Genomic DNA, 20,393 nt, shown 5'->3' with positions numbered 1-20,393 from the left:
TGTCTTATGAAGTCCTAACCCCGAATGATTGGAAATCCATAGCAAGGACATGTCTGGAACCTGGAGAAAATTTATTATGGCTTGCGGAATTTCATGAATTATGTAAAATTCAAGCCTGATGCAATGCAGAGTCTTCTTCTATCTCTGGGTGTCCTCTCTTATATTCTCCCAGAGAATGGGCGTGGGATAATGCAAGGGCTTCTGGGAAGAACCACTTCAGCCAATGAGCTTGCTCCTTCTATCAAGTCAACCTGAGTTCTCACCTTGTAATTGTCCAACCTGAATTCTCACCTTGTCACTATCCAGACAACCTGAGTTCTCACCTAGTAATCCTAACAGTTAGGGAATAAATAGAATGTGAATTCAAAAGCCTTATATCAACAAAAATCAAATGGTCACACTTATTCAACATAGTAATAGGTGGTACTACAGGTACATTTTATGTGGGAATTCCTGAAACCCAGCTCAAAATCAAGGGACTGAGGAGGGAGAAGTTGACAATTACTCAGAACTACAGGTCATGAGTCTCTCTGGATGCCTCCCTGTTATTAGACCAACCAAAGATGCTTTTAGGTCAATGAAAGTCATTTAATTAAATAGCAATGAAGAAAGAAATGGCAAGTCATTATATCTCAGTCATCTTGTAGACTATGCTGCATCCCCCTTGGAACCTCCCCTCTACCTCTGACTTCTAATTGGAATCCCACCCAGCAAAGCCCACAGACATTAAGGCTTTGAGTTCAGTGAAAAACCTTCTTTGAAGAGCTAATATGTTCACTAATGTTATTGATAATGGTAGTAGTGGTGGTCTTCCTTTGTCTTTGAAAAGGTCCAATGACCTAATGTCTTAACTTTTTAGAGTGAGAGCTGCACAAATCAACAGCCTCACCCTCTCTTCCTGGTCATTGAAGTCCAATGGTAAGACATGTCAGGAAGACAGCTGATGGCACAAAATGCAGCGCATTATTTTGGAGTTTTTGATGTCTGACAAAGCTCACTAACATTGGTGCAAAAAAAAAAAATCCCCTCACTTCCAACCTTTAATTAACAAATTTGACAGACACTTATAAGATTGCCAACTTTTGTTCTTTTCTCCCTATATAATAAAAGACCTGTGAAAAACTTTCCTTGAAGATTCAATACATGATTATAAGAGGATAAATTATTAAAACATATTAGAGCCTTGTGGTTATTTTATGTAATTCTATTTATCTACAATACTGCCTACTTATATAATATTGCAGGGAAAGTGTGCTTTGAAGTTGTTATGGTACTATTTCATCACATGAACATGGATACCTCAAAGTTTCTTTTTACTCTTTGTTAATGGTGAAAACATGAACTGACTTCTTTATTTATTTATTTACTCCACAATAATCTTGTATAGTTACTTGTAAATTGTGTTACTGATCTATTAAATTGTTCTTTGTGTTTTTCTTAATTTCCCTCTTGATCGCATGAGCATTTCAATGATATTTTATACACTGTTAAATGTGCTATAGAATGCTTTTCATTTTATTACAAGTAGGTACATTTATAGAAGTTCCATAAAAATTTTTTCCATTGGTTTCCATTCATCTTGTTTCATGGTAGTGCTTTGTGGTATCATTAGTAAATTGTTAATCACAGGGATGTGTGTGTGTGTGTGTGTTTGTGTGTGTGTGTGTATGTGTATGTTATGAGAGAGAGAGACAGAGACGGAGAGAAACATATAGACAGAAAGACAAAGAAACAGAGAGACAGAGAGATGGAGACAAAGACAGACAAGAATGATAGACAGAGACAGAGACAGAGAGAGAGAGACAAAGAGAGACAGAGACAGAGAGACAGGTGAAGAGGGGGAAATGTGGAAAAAGAGGGAGAGAGAAAAAGAGGAACACAAAAAATATAATCAACATTTAGTTAGGACTTCTGTATTGGGATTGATGTTTTGAACCTATGAGATCAATTAGCAAGCAGCTACCAAGGGCTTGAAAAAGTAGCCAAGGCATAGTTCTTTTAAGTAACTTTTAAAACAGCTCTAAGGTTTAGTAACAAGATGTAAATGTATGGAAAAGTCTGAGAAAACACATGAACCCAAGTAGAGAAACGCTCAGTCTCAAATCACTTAGCAGGATCTAAATGTCATCAATTATCATTCAACCAAGTCAATAATCTTTACTTCTTCCTTCCCACCAAAACTTATATAAATATGAATATAAAAATAGATAAAATATAAATATGAAGTTTTCAGACTATGGAAAAACAGAGTAAATTGTCCAAACACCTTTTTTTGAGTATATGTGTGTGTATATATATGTTTATTTGAAAAAAGTGAGCCACATCATAAGCAGCATTGGTTTGTGAAAGTTCAGAAAATGTCAATGAGCAGATACCTTAAATAATGACAAGAGGCAACAATTGTGCAGAATTCTAAATTTATTCTTAGAAAAAATTGAAAGTTATGACCATTGCCAAGAATTAGCCTCCTGGTTTTGCCTCTTCACACATACTGGTGCTGATTGCAAACATCATTACTATGTAGTAACAAAGCTGGAAACAAAGAAGGTGCCTATAGAGCAAGTAATGGTTCTGAGAAAATTGTGGTATATGGTAGTAATGAAATAATGTTGTGATCTAAGAGTCAATGACTATTAGGAATTCAGAGAATCTTGCATAGATGTTTGTGAATGGACACAGAAGGAAGTAGAACCAGGAGAACAACATACACAATGAATGCAACAATATAAACAAAAACACTTAAGTGTTTTTAAAACACTTTTTTTAAAAAGTGCCTTTAAAGGCAGCCAAACTTTGAGGAAGTAAATATGAGCAATCTTGGCTTGAGAGAACAAATATTGAAACACATACACTTGTAGGCTTTTCTAGTTGATTAATCTCTAAATATAAGAAAGCCTGTGAATGTTGTGTCATCATCTGCATCAGCAAACAAGCCATTAAACTTTTCTCCTCCAGTCACTTGCATCCACACCTCATCCCCAAGCTTCAGTTCTAGGATTATACCCCCAGAGGCCTGGTCCTCATTACCATGATAGCCATCTTTAGTATGTAGCACTTTGACTCCATTTTTAACTAAGGATACATTTATATTTCTGGAGAAAACAGTGATATGGTAAGTGAAGTAATATATTCCATCAAAATGACAAGTGAATTTTCCATTAGTTGAATTATAATGATTCTGTTTGTTGTAAATGATTTTATCAAATTTAATGGGTAAATTTGAAGAGGGAAATTTGGTGAACACAGTAAGACCCACAGTAAAAGCACTTTTTGGTGAGATTGGGGGATCACCGGTTTTCCCTTTTTCTCCTCGATCCCCTTTCCATCCCCGTATTCCTTGGGTTCCTGGCTCACCCCTTGGTCCCATGGGACCAATATCTCCTACAGGGCCTGGCATTCCAATAGGACCAATAGGGCCAGGCAAACCAATATCTCCAGTTGGTCCAACTTCACCCTTTATCCCTTTTGGCCCAATTGGTCCCATATCACCCTTAGTTCCCTTTCGACCTTGTAGCCCGATTTCTCCTTTTTGACCTTTGTCTCCCATGGGACCAATAAATCCTTTTGGTCCATATTTCCCAGGCCATCCTCTCTGTCCTTGTTCACCTTTATTCCCTTTTGCTTCAACTTTTCCATCTGCTCCTAAGGAGGAGAAAAAAGAGGGATTATTTGTGAAACATTTAGTTTTTGAAACAGCCTTTATTTTTCTACTTAGAAGCAATTCTGAACAGAAAGAGCATAGATTTTGGGAATACATATACATTCAATTCCATATTTGACACTTACTAGCTATAATACTATTTAATAAGTTATTTAACCTTTGATAGCTTTGGATTTCCTCACCCTTAAAATGGGAGTAGCACTCATACTATTCACACCACCAGGATGGAAGAAAGTGCTTTACAAATCTTATAATACATAAATATAAACCCTCTGGGACTAAAGCTGAAAAGAAGGAATTGCCTTTGACAGAAGATTGGATTGTCTTGGAAAAACTAAATTTGGAAAGAATTTGGAGATCAGACCTTCTAAGTTAAAAGGGGATTTCCTGAACAGTGTTGTTTCCTGGAAAAAGAAGAGGGGCACCCTTAACTTCTTCATATAGAGAACAAGGTTAATGTCAGAGAGTAGGACAACAGATCTGTACCTTGCTAGGTTCTCTATTACAATCAATGATTTAGGTAGTGCAAGACCAGTAAAAAAAGGAACTAATCCAAAATCTGTTTGTCTTCTAGAAAATAAGGGAGTCTATGCTGCAAGAGGAACAATAACCCTTGAGAGAAGATTGTGGAAGACTCTGCTAGAAATCTAAGGATACAGAAGAATGTGAAAAGCTTGCTATAATGGTAACTCTAAGTTCAGTTCCATTATGAGGAGAGTTGAAGGGCTATTCTGAATATCTTAGATTTTCTATACTGTTTGAGGATGCCTGAGAGTGCTTTGAGTGCCTTATATATTCTCTGTTGAGATTTTTTTTAATGAATATATGTGAGGTATATGATATATATTTTTGTGCTATATATTTTCTGAAGGTAAAAATAATCCTATATGCATATATTATATTGAATGTTTGTACATGATTAAGGGAACTTTCAACTTACATTTGGTTAAACCTAAACATAGGCTATATTGGATCTATTTTTGGAGATTCCTTGGGAAAGATGAAAAGAGGGGGAGAAAAATGTCATTTTTTGGATTCTACTTGAGTCCAGAGGCTTAGAACTTAGGGAGAAGGACTGGGTGGTTTGACTACATAAAGAAGAACAATAACACAATTCTTATCATTATGTAGCTAATAAACCAATATGATAAGATATATAGACATAAGAATGATAAGTATATTATGATAAAGGCAACTAGTTGGCGCTATAGTGGACAGAGTGCTGGACCTCGATTCAGGAAGATCCAAATTGATAGCTCAGACACTTCCTAGCAGTGTCATCTTGGGCAAGTCACTTAACTTTATGTGCTTCAGTTTTCTCATCTGTAAAATGAACTGGAGAAGGAAATGGCAAATCATTCTACTATTTTTGACAGGACACCCAAAATAGGGTCATGAAGACTGGGACAAGATGAATAACAAACAACAACAAAAAATTGTTATAGGACAAGAGAGATCCAGAAAAAATACTTCAGGAAAACTTGATGAAGAAGGTGGGCCTGAGCTCAGCTTTGATGAAAAGGAAAATTTCTATCTAATGCATTATAGGTTTGAGGCAATACAGTGGCCACACCAATGAACATGACCCAGAAAGTAATTAAGCAGTCAAGAATTTGTACACAGAAATGTTTTTTATTCATATTTATACTTTTTATAGATAAGGAAACTAAATTAGCAGCACAATTAAGTCATAATTCTTACTTTTTATTTAACTGCTTAGACTTTTAAATAGTATTGACCCTAAAAGGGATATACTCCTTTAAGCAAGAGAGAAGTCAACTGATATATACATATATACAATCTATACTAAAGTGCTTTGAATTCCTTTGAGTGCCTACCATAATATAGTTTTATACATAGCAAACATCTATACAATAAGTATAAATGCCTACTATGTGCCAGGCACTATGCTAAGTGCATCGATTGAGAGAGTACAGGGTAAGGATATTTCTACATTAGCAAAAATAATTTTCTGACCTTGTTCTCCTTTTTCTCCATTTTTGCCATCTTTCCCTGGGTTCCCAGGAAGTCCTATTTCACCTATGAGGGGAAAACCACATAACTTTAGCAATGAGTTAGTCTCTTGAATTTAATTTAACATTAGAACTAATCAGTGTATATATATGTATACAGATATCCCGCAGTCTAGTCATGTTCTAATTTTTCTTCTAAAAATCTAGATGCAGAAATATGGAATCAAGGAATCATCAAGGCTCCATGTGACATGTAGAAATAAAATAACAGTAAATATTATGGAATAATTTTCCCAAGAACCATCAATTTAGAATCTAGGAAATATGTTTAACCTGATTGCACCTGTATAACTTACATCAGATTGCCTGCTGCCTTGGGGAGGTGGGGAGAGAAAGGAAGAAGGGAGAAAAATTTGGAATGCAAAATCTTATGAAAAATGAATGTTGAAAACTATCTTTAGATATAATTTGAAAAATAAAATATTGATTACAAAAAACCCCAAACAAACCCAAAGATAAAAGCCATTGGAGAGTAGGAAAGAAGTAGCAAATGTGTATGATTAAGCCACTGATGTACAACTGGAAATAATATTTTCGTGGGAACCATGGCAATGCTACTATAAAATAATGTACACATAGTCAAATGATGAAAACAAAGAATTTCCATCATTTCCCTTCCATTTCCACCAGTCCTGTAGATTAGTAAAGGGGAACATTTATTTTTCTGCTGTTGAACTTTGAATGTATCACATATTCAAAGCCCTATAAATAAAAGGAAAAATTCTAAAAGGACCTTGTTCCAGAGATGAAAATTTCAAATAGGTCAGAAACATATTGGTGCTGGCTATTTCATTTTGTATTAACTCTAATACTTTAATGAAGAGGAGAAGCCACACAAAAATAAAATGAAACAACCACCAAACTGAAGGTAGTGATAAAATAGGCAATTAATTCAGAGCAAATAAGAGCTATTGGCAGGAAGCATCTGTGACTGGTGAAAGTACAGTTACACTAAATCAATAGAATGAAGATGGAAGAGACTCTTTTACGGCAAAGAACTAGACCAATGCTAGCTAACTATTAGTGAGTATACATAAGGACCTAGTGTAAAGGATCAAACCTGTTGCTTGCCTTCATTGGAGCCCTGACCAGGGCTTTAATCTAAGTCACAAATATTGTGCATGTACCCAGGGAAGATTTGAACACCGGAAAGAGGGGAAACCTGAATTTTTCTTCTTGTGAGATGGAACACCTAGCTCAATTCTATGAGTCTAGAGGACTGTACAAGTTTCTTCAGGGAAGAGGATACCCAATAGAAAGAAGGTGAAGTTGTTTGAAATCGGAGTCCTCTTTATATTACTGTGCTAAATAAAACGTGGCCTATGTTTAATGCTTTGTGATCCTGAGTGCAAGTAAAGGAGAGCTGATGGCCACTCTTTACAGAAATATCATGTACTGAAAGTTTCAGGTGACATCTAGGAAGGGGAAGATAAGCCAGATTAATGATATATAGGTGATTTTATGGCCACTTTTTTCCCCCTGATGGAGATTGCATCTGATATTTAACATCCCTAGTTTCAACTGAATGATTTGTGTGAAGGCTCCCAGGGTGTGCCCAGGTCTTTCCTTTCAGTATCAAGCTGCTGACAAAGAGTTATAATAAAAACATTTTTATGGATTATATCAGCAAGAGAGGCCACATGTTTGCTTGCCTGCTTTTTATCAAAAGTGATCAAACAAAAGCTAAGGAGTTCTTATATGACTGCCCATTCTGAAAAATGAATATTATGTCCTCCATTTTGGAAAGTAGAAGAAATATAGGGAGGGGTGCAGGTAGTATCGAAGCAGAACTAAAACACAAGCAGGGAAAGAACTGACTACATTGACCCATCCTTCCCATTGTGGTGGGCCTCATAGAATGCAAGCTCCCAGGTAAGTGTTCCAGAGAAGTATGACTGCAATGGGATACCTGTGTCCCCTTTGTCACCCTTTGCTCCATCTCGTCCATCCCTTCCAGGTAATCCATTATGCCCAGGATTCCCAGGAATTCCAGGATGCCCCTGCCTGCAGCTGTCCTGTGAGATGAGGTCTTCTGTGCTGACTCCAGCCACCAGTAGGAGCCACCAAATCCTCATAGCTTCAGGTGTGATCTAAAAAGAGCCAAACACAATTAACCAGAGAGGAAAACCTATTCTTCTGTGATCACAGCTCTAGCCTTTACTCTTCTCACTTGGCACATGGTATTTAAAGGGCTCAAAGAGCTGGGAATCTAGGCTGATTTTGTGGCTCATAATCAAAATGGAGAGGAGATAAGTTGTCAGGAAAAATGTATCTTTAGGGTTGGCCTGTCATGGCAACAAAGGAAAGCCCCCAAGAAGAATTCAAAATAAAAAACAAAAACCTCTCTCCCTTAGTGATTATAGTACAAGAGCAGGCCTTCTTAATTTATTTTGTGTCATAATCCTCTTTAGCAATCCAATGAGGTTTATGGACTCCTTTTCAAGACAATATTTTTAACTGCATAAAATAAATTACTTAAGATTAAAAAGGAAACAAGTTTATATTGAAAATTATCAAAATAGTTTTTAAAAATAAGTTCCTAGATCCCTCATTACAAACCACTTTTTAAAAGTAATTGCTTCCCCCCCCCAGGCCTTCTACTTTAAAAACATAAATAATCATAGTTGGCATTCATATGTCATTTAAATATTTGCAAAGTATCTTTAGATAAATTATCTCATTTGTTTCTTCCATAACAAAGCTATCAGAGATGCCATGGCCAAAGAATTCATCACTTCATGAATAGTTATTAGTGATAAAGTTTTGTACATTTAGTTACATTGGTGCTCAGGCAAGCAGATACAGTCTGCTACTGGAATGACACTCAAAGTCTTTCTCTTATATTGAGAGAAAAATACACATACAAACACATACTCTCTTTATGAAAGAAAGAGGAGGAAAAAAAAAGGAAGAGGAAAACAAACTTATATATTCAAGATTTATCCATTTAACATTTACACAGAGAAATAAATGCAAAATACTGTGATGAGTGGATTGCTTGAAAAGACTGAAGAGCATATTGATTTATTGAACAACACATGCCAATTGCAAAGCAAATCAGGATCAGGCCTCCTCAGCTTGGCACTAGAACTCAAATGTAAGAGGAGACAGATTTATATGCATCAAAAATATTAACAGATTATAAACCAGGATACAAAATACTTCTAATTGAAGAAAATATTAAGAATTTTCCAAGTTGGGAGAGGGAGAATGAATAGGTGGAATTCTCTAACAGGAAAAAGTCTCCCATTCCTTCCAGGTGTCTTCATTCAATCAAAGTAACTGAGTGACCATCACAGCGCCAGTTTTCAGATAAGACACAAGGATTGCTTGAGATGTATAATTGTGAGAAAAATTCTCACAATCTTTGGATCTGACTGAATTTCTGTTTAACATAATCTAGGTCCTTTGTTAAGGATCTCTGTACAACAGGACAAGGTAATCCAGCTTCTCAATCACTGAAGGCTAGATTGAAACAACACAATAAAGGTTTCTCCCAATTCCCATAACTGAATAAACTTTTTTCTTAAGACATAAATTGGCTAGAGCCATAATTAAATAGAAAATGAACCTAGCTAGATCCAGAATTGAGTCACAAGATAAAAACAGTATGTTTCAAGAAATTACCACAATACATACAAAGGAAATACAAAGTAAGTTACAAAGTCTTTTGCACGGTTTGAGTTGAACTTTGAAAGGAGTGAAGAATGTCAACAATCCAAAGGGAGGAGAAAAAACATTCCAGGTGTAGGGGGAGAGTGTGGAGCTGGAAGATACAGAAGCAGAGATTGAAATGACTTGTATAGAGAACAACAAGAAGGCCAGTTCAGCTAGAACATGTATATGTATATGAGAGTAACATATCAGCTATATCTTATAGTCAGATGGAGAAAGGCTTTAGATGCCAAATACAGTTTATGTTTTGTTACAAAACCAAAAGGGAGACACTCAAGCTTCTTGCGCAAGGGAATGAAATGGTCAGAATTATACTTTAGGAATATTAACTTGACCTCTGTGTAGAGGTTGGATTGGAGAAGGGAGAGATTAAAGGTAGAAAAATCTATTAGCATTCTATTACAATGATCCAGGTGAAAGAGAGAGAGAGGAGGGGGGGAGAAGGAAGTAGAGAGAGAGAGAAAGAGAAAGAGAAACTAGAGACCATGTTACTGAAGAGTAGGGGCCAACATAAGAGGATGGTAACTGAGAATGGAAGTTGAGGGATAGCCTAGATTTGAAGATGATTTCAAGACTTCAAACCTAGTAGATTGGAAAGTATGATGATGAAAGAATGATGATACCTGTAATAAAAACAGGAAAATTGGGAAGAGGGGCAAGGTGTTTAAAGAGAAAAAAGTTCTAATTCAGACATACTGAATTTGGGGAGTCTTAAGTTCATCTACAATGATGAAGCTGTCTAGTAAGCTCTGATGTGGGGCTATTCATATATGAATAGAAAGACAACTCCAAATGGGGTAACAAAGAATCAAACATGACTGAAAAACAAATCTAAACAACAACAAATATATATGTATGTATGCATACATACATATATTAGATACATTATTATATATTGTTACACACATGCTATATATTGTATAATATATGACACATAATAAATTGTATTGATTTGTTATATTACATGAATGTTATATATATGTTACATATTATATTATTATAGGTTATAATTGTATATGATACACTATTACAAATATAATTACATTAGTGTAAGTATATTATACTACATTATATATTATATTTGTAATAGTATATTATATATAATTCACATTATACTACGTTATATATAGTATATATATATATACCATAATATATATACTGTTATAAGTATAATAGTGTATAATATATTGTAATACATAATTATGTGTTATATAGATGAGATATATACATATATTATACATATGTACATATAGTTATCCCTTCCATATCACAAAGGATAAGGATTCAGTGTCTTTGCAATATGGAAAATCAGCACAATATACTTTAGTTCTCCTTTCATACCAGAGAAGGGATATAAATTATGGTATTAAAAGAGAAAATCTGTTGAAATTAAACAACATTATCATCGATTTTATGCATTTCTGAGTTTCAAAACTTTTTCTCTGTCATCTGAGGGCCTTTATACGTTGTCTGAGACTTCTGCAAAACTCCTCCCATATTCTTATTTAACTTCTCATGCCGATCCAGAACATACCAAGACTGCAGTGGGGAATATTGCAATGTGGAAGAGATAACTGAGAGAGAGAGACAGAGAAACTGAGAAGGGCACCCAAAGCAGAGCTCTGAAGTATAATCATGTGGATGATGATCTAGCAAAGGAGAATTACGAATGGTCAGACAGGCAAAAAGAAGATAAAAAATGAATAACGTGTCAAAAATTTAAAGAGGAGAGGCTAGAGAGGGCTCATCTCAGGCCCTACAGGAGGCAGAGATAGAGAGATAGAGACAGTGACAGAGACAGAGACAGAGAAAGAGAGACACACAGAGACAAAGACAGACAGAGAGAAAGAGAAAGACGGAGACACAGACACAGAGACACAGAAAGAAAAAGATAGACAGACAGTGAGACAGATAGACACAGAAAGAAAGAGATAGAGTATGTGTGTGTGTGTGTGTGTGTGTGTGTGTGTGTGTGTGTGTGTGTGTGTTTTAGTCAAATGCTGCAGAGTGATCAAGAATGACAAGACTGACAAAAGGCCTTTAGATTTAGCTGTTTGGACATCATTGGCAACCTTGGAGAGAGTGGTCTCAGTATGGTGATTGTGGGGGACGCATTCCTTAGGGTTGAGGAGTAAGTAGGATATGAGGAAGTGGAGGATGAATGGAAAGTGGGAAGAAAATCACTATCTGTGAAGATTAACTTTACCTGCTTCTCAGTGCTGCTTAAGACTGGACACTATATATAGTTAAAAGTTTTCTTCTAAAAACACCTGGACTGTTGACTTCAAAAGGGGGTACTTTTATCAGATAGCTGCCTGCTATTTATTTAATAATGATGTTGTAATGCATATAGGAAGAGCATTGGATTCAAAACCTGACTTTTCCGTTCAGAACTTGCTATGTGAACTCAGGCAAGTCATTTGGCTTCCTGTAGCCTTTTGCTTCCTTTCTTACCTTGGATGAGGTGATCGCTAAAGTGCCACCTTGAACATTTTGTGAAATACTTGTGTATTTCATTTGTTCACATTTATATGTGTACAAAGCTGCCTCTAAGGTGGCCCTGTTCTCCTTCCCAATATCCCACAGGCCCACTTTGTGAAAATTGTCTTCCCAACCTGAAGAAATCACTTTCTGAGTCCTGCCCAAGCTTCCCCTGCAGCCTTAGGACCAGAACAGTCCAAGAGCCTTAATAACTTAATAATAGCCCTTAATAACTAAAGGGCTGGCATAGAGAAGTGCACAGAACATTGGTCACAAAAGACCTGAATTCATACCCTGCATCAGATCCTTGAGAACTGTGTGATCTTGTGTCTTTTAAAAATAAATCTCTCCTGATCTGTAAAGTGATGATATGGGGTTTAAGGGATTTTAAGGTTCCTGGCAGCTCTAAATCTTTGATTTTAAGATCATTTTTCTGCACCATCAATTGTTTAGAAAGGGATTTAAGCTCCACCTTATGGAAGAAATAGAGCATAACAGGCACTGGTCAAATGCAAACAGTCCCATACTCTGCCTCAAAGTTATTTCTCTCCCCCCACTTTTTTTTTTTTTTAAAGGAAATACAGATGTTTCCCATTAAAACCACATATTCATTTACCACTCAGGAAACTGGGCTGCAGTTTCTTAGAGCCAAGTTTCATGTATGATCCATATCAGTCTTTGTTTTCTAACTCAAAGTGACAGCACCCTGTAAATATCATCTGTCCATCAACCAACTTCCTTGAGTCTTTTTCCTTCTAATTTTTAAAAAATGAGAGACATTATTAGATTTATATTAATAAAAAAGACTCCTCAAATCATAATTAAGTAAAATTAAAACCAAGGCCATCTTAGTCTCCAGAAAAAAAAGCCCACCACAGCCAGTGTAATAGCAAACACAAGTATAATACATGCACCTACATGGTTTTCTTTGTGTTTCACTGCCGTTGTTTACCTTCAATGACCCATATCCTTGTAAATTAAGCTTCCCCTTAATACTGCACATATCTAACAAAAGAAATTGGGGGTAGGGATGGTAAGAGTTTACCCAAAGAACATTTATTAGATATGGTGTTAAGCTCTCACACAGAATGACAAAAGGTCATTTGGAAAGTGTGGGCTTTTTTTCACTGGCCTCCATAAGTCTTCTTCAGGGTAAATTAGGGTCTATATAACCCTTTGATCTCCCTCACCGTCCCCAGCACTTTCTTCAGTGAGGCTTCTAATTTTATTCTTCCTATTCTACGATCCTTAATGGAAAAAAAAGACAGGACTTGATTTAGCATACCAAAGCTAATAAATCTCTCTGCTGGCACGAAGAAATCAGAATTGTTAACAGAATTTAATTAAGAAAGTTGACTGGTCATTTGTCAATCAGCCCATTATTTAAAAAGTGTCTATTGAGCATCCACTGAGCACATATTATTTGAGGGCATGTTTAAGAGAGCCCAGTTACTGTCTTTCAGATGCTTAATGTGATAGACAGGACAGAAAACCAGAATAAGTACAAGCTCCTAGAAACAAATACAGTAATTATAAGAACATGTTGAGGTGGTTGGTGAGTGGGTGTGCCAGGAAGGCAGACTTGAAGAAATTTCCTGACAAACATAAGTCTTTAGCTGAGATGATCTCCTACCCAAGAAGATCTGAGACTCCAGAAATAGTTGACTGGATCAGGTGACCTCTCCCCCTAACCCCCAAATTGAGTGTTATTTAATCTGTTATGTTGTCTCTAGAATTGGCTCATTTGTCCCTTTACTAAGCTTCCTGAGTAACTCTGTCCTTCACTTTAGGCCCTGAGGATATGATCACTTTTCCCTACCTAGTTTACTGAACATCATAGGAAGGGAATTTGCTTTATTTCAGACTTTAACTTTTCCAGCAGCTACAATTAAGTACCTACTATGTGACAGGACCTGAACTAAGTGCTGGAGATATGAAGAAAGCCAAAAAAAATTTCCTGCTCTTAAAGATAACAAACTTTAATGGCAGAAACAACATTCAATAAGAATAAGAAATAGAGAGGATGGGGGCATCTATAGATGGTCCAGGCGATAGAGCACCAGCCCTGAAGTCAAGAGGACCTGAGTTCAACTCTGACCTCAGACACTTAACATTTCCTAGCTGTGTTACCCTGGGTAAGTCACTTAACCCCAACTGCCTCAGCTCCCCCCCCCCAAAAAAAAAATAGAGAGAGGATAAATGAGAGAAAAATCAGAGGGAAGGCATTGACATTAAGGGAGGTTGGGAAAAGTTTCTTTTGAGAAAGGATTACTCTATAGCCGCTAGGTGGAGCAGTCCTGGAATGCCAGTCCTGGAGTCAGGAAGCTCATCTTCCTTAGTTGAAATTAGACCTCAGTCATTTAGCCCTGTCTGCCTCAGTTTCCTCACCTGTAAAATGAGCTAGAGAAGAAAATAGCAAACCATACCAATATCTCTGCTAAGAAAACTCCAAACGAGGTTATAGTCAATCATCACTGAAATAACTCAAAACCAAAGAATGACTTTAGTGAGGCAATATGGTAAACAGAGAGCTAGCCTATAGGCTGAGAGGAGTTGGGTTCAAGTCCTACCTCTGACCCTTCCTGGCTATGTGATCCTGAGCAAGTCACTCAATGTCAGTGTTCTAAGAAATTTTCTGAAACTATAAATTGTAGAGGTGTCCACTTACATTTGCAGAATATCAACAAAAACACACTCCTAGCCCTATAAGAAATTGTATTCCCATTTCTTATATTTTATTTTACATATCTGGAGCTAGAGTTTTAATGCAACTTGGAAATCAATGTGTATCTATGGATATTAACATGCACATTTTAATATGCAGCTTAATATAAACACATTGATTTCATGGCTCTCCTGCAAAGTGGTTTTTAGCTTCATTTTATCCCTTTTTCCACTTCAATTGAGCAGAGTTCTGGCCAAAGACTGATAAGTCTTTCTGCTTCTAGCTCATAGACTCCTGCCTTTCTCTAGAAATGATTCCAGGGCACTGTCAGCCACAACTTTCATCTCTTGCATAGCCCTATAGAAGCCAAAAACTTTGTAGATCCAATAAGCAGTGAAATGTGAGTCTTTGGGGCCTAGATGCAACTGACTAAATAAAAACTGAATTGAAAAGAAACCCTCCCCTCTTCCTACACTTACCTCAAACCAAGTGTCTTAGGCGCTATATCCTCAGGTATCTGTACTGAGGAATCTGTAATCAAGCTAAATACAATCAAGGCTTCCTGTAATCTAAATTCCCCCGTGAAATATTACCAGGAAGAGGAGGGAACAGAATAAGTACAGGATGTTTTGTAAAAGCATCAAAAATCAGGGACAGAGCTAAAATCAGGTAACATCTCCAATAGGAGTAACTTTATTTTTTCCTTAAAGAGCTAGCTTAAAGCTTAGAATAGAAGAGAAATATCAAATGAAATAAAGAAGACATTGAGATAGTAAAGAAATAGCCTACTTTTGAAGCCTCTCTAGCAACTAGCAGGTTGCTTCTGCTCCAGACTGATTTTTGCTCCTAATTTTTTTTTTCTCTAAAGATTTCCATTTACCTTTGCCTATTTACTGTTCTTTTTTTTAATTTTAATTTTAATTTTTTTATTTAATTTTTTTCTTTTTATTTTTTTTTTAATTTTATTTTTTATTTTTTTTTTGAGGCTGGGGTTAAGTGACTTGCCCAGGGTCACACAACTAGGAAGTGTCTGAGATCACATTTGAACTCAGGTCCTCCTGAATTCAAGGCTGGTGCTCTATCCACTGCACCACCTAGCTGCCCCTATTTACTGTTCTTTACACACAACTCTCTTGACCCCCATGTCTTTGCCCTAGAATTGATAGGTTCCATACCTCCTCATCTTTGACTCTTAATTTCTTTGGCTTCTCTCAAGACTTACTTCAAGAACTACTTTTTGCAAATGGCCTTTCCTAGCCCTCTCCAATTGTTAATGTCTTTTCCTATGAGATCAGTTTTCTTCTCTGTATACATCTTGCATGTACCTAGTTATTTACATATTTGTTATCTTCTTCGTCAAAAAGTGAGCTCCATCATTTTTTGCCTTTTTTTTTTTTTTTTTTTTTGTCTCTAGCATTTCCCACAGCCTATCCTTAATCATTGAATGAGTGCAGCCTCAGTCAAACTGAGACCTGTTGAAGACCATAGCTTAAAAAGGTCAAGGTTCTCCACTGCATTGGGGCATCTCTTGTTGTCCTAATATGTATCATGCCACTGGACCCAGATGGTTCTGGAGGGGAAAGTGAAGCAGGAGACCTTGCCCAGTCCTCCCTCACTTAAATCCAATTCACTTGCATGTCATTACCTCCCTGATGTCATGGTCCTTCTCTTCAAGAAAGGACAAACAAGAAGATCTAGATACTTAATAAATGTTTATAGGTTAAAAATAAAACCACAGTCAAAGCACAAATTACAAAGCACAGTATTTTCACCTTGTTGTTGTTAGTTTTTTTTCTCCTTTTTCCCCTTTTGATATGATTTTTCTTGTGTAGGATGATGAAAATGGAAATATGTTTAGAAGAATTGCATAGTTTAACCTATATGGGATTGTTTGCTGTCTTGAGGAGGGGAAAGAGTAGGTGAGGAAGACAAATTTGGGACAAAAAGTAAGGTGAATGTTGAAAATTATCTTTGCATATATTTGGAAATATAAAAAAATTAAAATAAAAAAGAACAAAACCACATCCTTTTAGTAGGCAAGCCATTGCCTCTTCCTTATTGACTTTAAGTCACACATTTTCAATTCATACTTTGAATTTATATCACCACAGACACTTTTGTTTCCATAAAGAGAGTTTTTGACAAAGTCCAAAGAGGCTTTGATAAAGATATTCTCAAATGTAATAGAGTTGAGGAGTGAATTTCTCTTGAACTGAGATTTTATAGGGTGGCTCATTCCTTATTTTTGTAGATAAGAATTCAGAGCTACTTTCCCTATGCTCTCCCTTACCCCAACAGCTCAGTCCCCTAACCCTCAAGACATCCTTATTCCTGGAAGATTACCGTGTTTTAAAGTCTGGGTGAGATCACAAGTTTTTTACAGTGGCATCAAGTTACTCCCATTTCCAAATTCTTTTTTTCATCTTTTGCAAGAGCATTGACTCTGAAGTCAGTAGTCCTGAATTCAAATCCTATATGACCTTAGGCAAGAATCCTATAATTTCCCTAAGCCTCTGTTTCTTCTCCTGAAAAAATAAGAGAGCTGAACTAGATGATCTCTAAGATTCCTTCCAGCTCAGGATCTAGTATCCTGTGAATTAATTGTCATATTAACCAAAAAATGCTAAGACTTATTAAACTTACCACATGTAATATTTGCAAATTGCTTTGCCAATTTTCATTTATCAAAGAAGAAAAACAGTTGGGGATTATGATCTTTGGTTCACTATAAGGAACACTTTATTTATCTTTCCTAGACTTTATGAATCAAAGGTTTTGAATATAGAATGTTTGTATTTACACGTATATATGTTTGTATGTGCTAACTAGTCCTAATATCATTTTCCCCATGTCTCCAAAATCTCTCTGGGAAAAACTCCACTCACTCTCTGGTCTTCTCTGTTAAAAGTCCTTGTTTTTATCACCTTCTAATGTCTAAGTGTTTCCTTTTGAAAGACAGTCTATTGTGGTGGACAGCAAGGAGGGTAGAGTGCTGGATCTGAAGTCGGGAAGACTCTTCAATCTTGCCAAGTAGTTGGCAAACTACTTACTAGTTATATGATGCTGGGTAAGTCACCTAATCCTGTTTGCCTCAGTTTCCTCATCTGTAAAATGACCTGAAAAAGTATCTTTGCCAGATAAATCCCAAATGGAGTTAAGAGTTGGAAACTGAACAAGAACCCAAATTCATACATGGCTTGGTTTGGGGTAATATATAATGAGCAGTAGATTCTGGGTTGAAAGTCCTGGGTCTGAGTTTCTGATACTGTGTGATTTTGGGAAAATTTTTTCTCTATATGTGTTTCTTCACCTTAAAATGGAGGTAACAATACTTACAATATCTAATTCATAGAGTTGTCCTATGTGTTCTAAAAATGGAAATCAATATGATAATCTAGAAGATACCACAGAGAGTGAGAACCCATCTTGCTACACTAATTCATGGAAAACTATACCAATTTACTTAGTTCTTTTGAGATATCAGATATTGGTCCTTATGTCTCCCATCTTATGATTAAATGGATCTGAACTGCTCTTCAATACCACCAAAATAAGGCAGCCCTTTTTACACAGCCTGTGTCAGCAATCCCCTAGATAAATATTAGCATCTGGGAAAACAAACTATTATGTGAATGGTGGGTATCATCCTCTATTCTCCTTTCATCTCCTTCACTGCAACGTGCTATGTAAATGCTGGCTATTATTACAATCAACAGTAAGTTTTCTTCATTCTTTACCTTCACTCATAAATATTGTTGCCACATTTTGCTCTTCTTTCTTTGACCAGAGTATATCTCTCTTCAATTGACTACCCTGCCTATTATTCATTATTGGTTCCAGGGCCCTCTATTGATCATCTCCCACCTTTATCATTCTCTACTCTCATTCCTAGGTAGTCCTAGGCTTCTTTATTTAATTCAATAAATATTCATCTCAGACTCTATGCTGTCAGGATACTTGACTCAATTGCTACTCTCAAGCTGCTTATAACAGAAATAAATAGGATATTAGCTGTAATTGAATATAGGTGTTCATTGTATTATGGGAAATATGAAAGAAAGGTCAGGGAAAGCTGCTTTGAGTATCACCTGAACTGGATTTTGTAAAGAGGAATTTCAAAAGGTGGAAAACTGGCAGAACTCATCCCAATTATGAGTAAAACTATAGACACAGGAGAAGATGAGTGTGAATCTACTTTAAGTTTAAAGTAGAAGTCATGAAAGAAAACAATTTGAGATAAAGCTAAAAGATAGTTTGGAATCATACTGGGTATTCTCTGAATGCCAGGATAAGCTTATGCTTTGGTAGGTAATGGGAGACCATAGAAAAATTTTAGGTGGAATATTGCAGACTGTATTCTTTAGCAAACAAGAAAAATGGATTGCAGAAGGTAAAGAATGGAGGAAGTCTTCAGTTAGGAGATAATGAGTTGTCTGTATAAGACTTTGGTAATAGCAGATAGAAAGTAAAGACTAGATGTGAAAAAATATTTTCTTTCTCTTTCTTCTCTTCTCCCTCACCTCCATTTAGCAAGCTTCTTCAGTTTCTTTAGTTCCATTTTTCAACTTCCTTCCATTCTTAGACTTTACTTTTTCCAGAAAAGTCATGTAAACAAAATATCTAAAAAGAAAAGAAATAGTTCTTGGCAAAATCAGGGAAATAATTTTCAAAAATTTCACCCTGTATTTTGAAAGAGGTTCACAACTTATTTCTTATTAAAATTGCTGAAAACCAGCTTTACAAATTATTTTATTTTACCATACAGAAGCAAAATGACAGAAATGGTAGGTACAATCCTTTACAAGAAATGAAATCATTTACATAAAACCACATCAAGAGGAAATAAATTTTATAATACAGCACTTCAGTTCAAATATATAACCAAGTTCCAGCAATTCTGTACATCATACCTTAGCTGCCAACAGCTAATTCATCTGTTTTGAAGCCGTCACTTGATTTACATGGGCAACATCATTTCAATGTAAAATAATGAATTAACATTTACATGATAAAAGTTACAAAAAAAAATACTTGGCAAACTATGTAAGCAAGTTATACAGCTATGCTAATATTTACACAGTAATAGTTGCTAAATTACAGAATCAGTTAGAAGTAGGGCATTTCCTCAATATAAATGCCAATGCCTAGAAAAGGACAAGTGTTAGTTATGCCCTAAGGAACTTGGGATCAGAAATTAAAGCAGTAGTCTTTTGCAAAGACAAATTATAGTTTATTTTCACCATTGCATTTTGAGCTCCCTCCTTCATTGTCTATTGGAGGAAAAAATCGGTGGCCAAGGGAAAATATAAGCCATTTGTGCAATAATTTTAGAATAAAAAGTTTATAACCTGACACACTCAGTGACTAAGTGGTGCCTAATCAAACATTCTGATAAACTGGGAATTAGGTATGTTTCTCCAGCTATTCCAATGTAGTATTATATGTCTTTCAACCTATAAGGAGAAAATCTGGATTTAAAGACATTGGAAATCATGATTGTAACAAAAGCACCCTGAGCCAGAGATCTATTTTCCCTGTTCCAAATCCCCCAAACCATCATCACAGAAATCTAATAATCCCGGCCCTAAACCTCAGCTAATGACTACTCTAATTTGAATCTATGGATTTGTTAGTTGACATCGGGAAGGATTTTGAAAAGGTTGATACATAGAATTGTCCACTTGGTAAAGTACCAGAAAACAGAATTTACAGTAATGTTCAGTATATCTCAAATTCTGAATATAATATAGTATTCGTTTTGCCATTGTTGCACAAGAAGAAAAATTTACTCAAGGTAAATAGTCTTTCATATATGAAAGAGCATTGTTCTTCTAAGTCAACATGGAGTTAATATTTGCTTTACAGAAAAGGAACCTGT

At 36.0% G+C, this 20,393-nt stretch overlaps 1 protein-coding gene across 2 annotated transcripts; it reads right to left on the bottom strand.

Annotated features, from left to right (window-relative positions):
* Nucleotides 1-2,400: 2,400 nt before the first annotated feature.
* Nucleotides 2,401-19,137, bottom strand: LOC141563069 (uncharacterized). 2 transcript variants are annotated; one of them, XM_074303652.1, is made up of 4 exons: nucleotides 19,036-19,137; nucleotides 7,604-7,784; nucleotides 5,639-5,701; nucleotides 2,401-3,642 (listed from the first exon to the last, which is right to left on the bottom strand). In XM_074303652.1, exons 1-4 carry the CDS (start codon nucleotides 19,039-19,041, stop codon nucleotides 2,873-2,875), a joined length of 1,020 nt encoding a protein of 339 aa, XP_074159753.1. In that variant the 5' UTR covers nucleotides 19,042-19,137; the 3' UTR covers nucleotides 2,401-2,872. The 2 variants fall into 2 exon arrangements, with proteins under 2 accessions (XP_074159753.1, XP_074159754.1); XM_074303653.1 differs by lacking the exon at nucleotides 19,036-19,137 and adding an exon at nucleotides 14,995-15,058.
* Nucleotides 19,138-20,393: the final 1,256 nt, after the last annotated feature.

Source organism: Sminthopsis crassicaudata, chromosome 3, assembly GCF_048593235.1.
Source record: "Sminthopsis crassicaudata isolate SCR6 chromosome 3, ASM4859323v1, whole genome shotgun sequence".
Taxonomy (NCBI): domain Eukaryota; kingdom Metazoa; phylum Chordata; class Mammalia; order Dasyuromorphia; family Dasyuridae; genus Sminthopsis; species Sminthopsis crassicaudata.
Note: the sequence above shows the minus strand (reverse complement) of the source record. Positions and strands in the feature narration are given on the sequence as shown.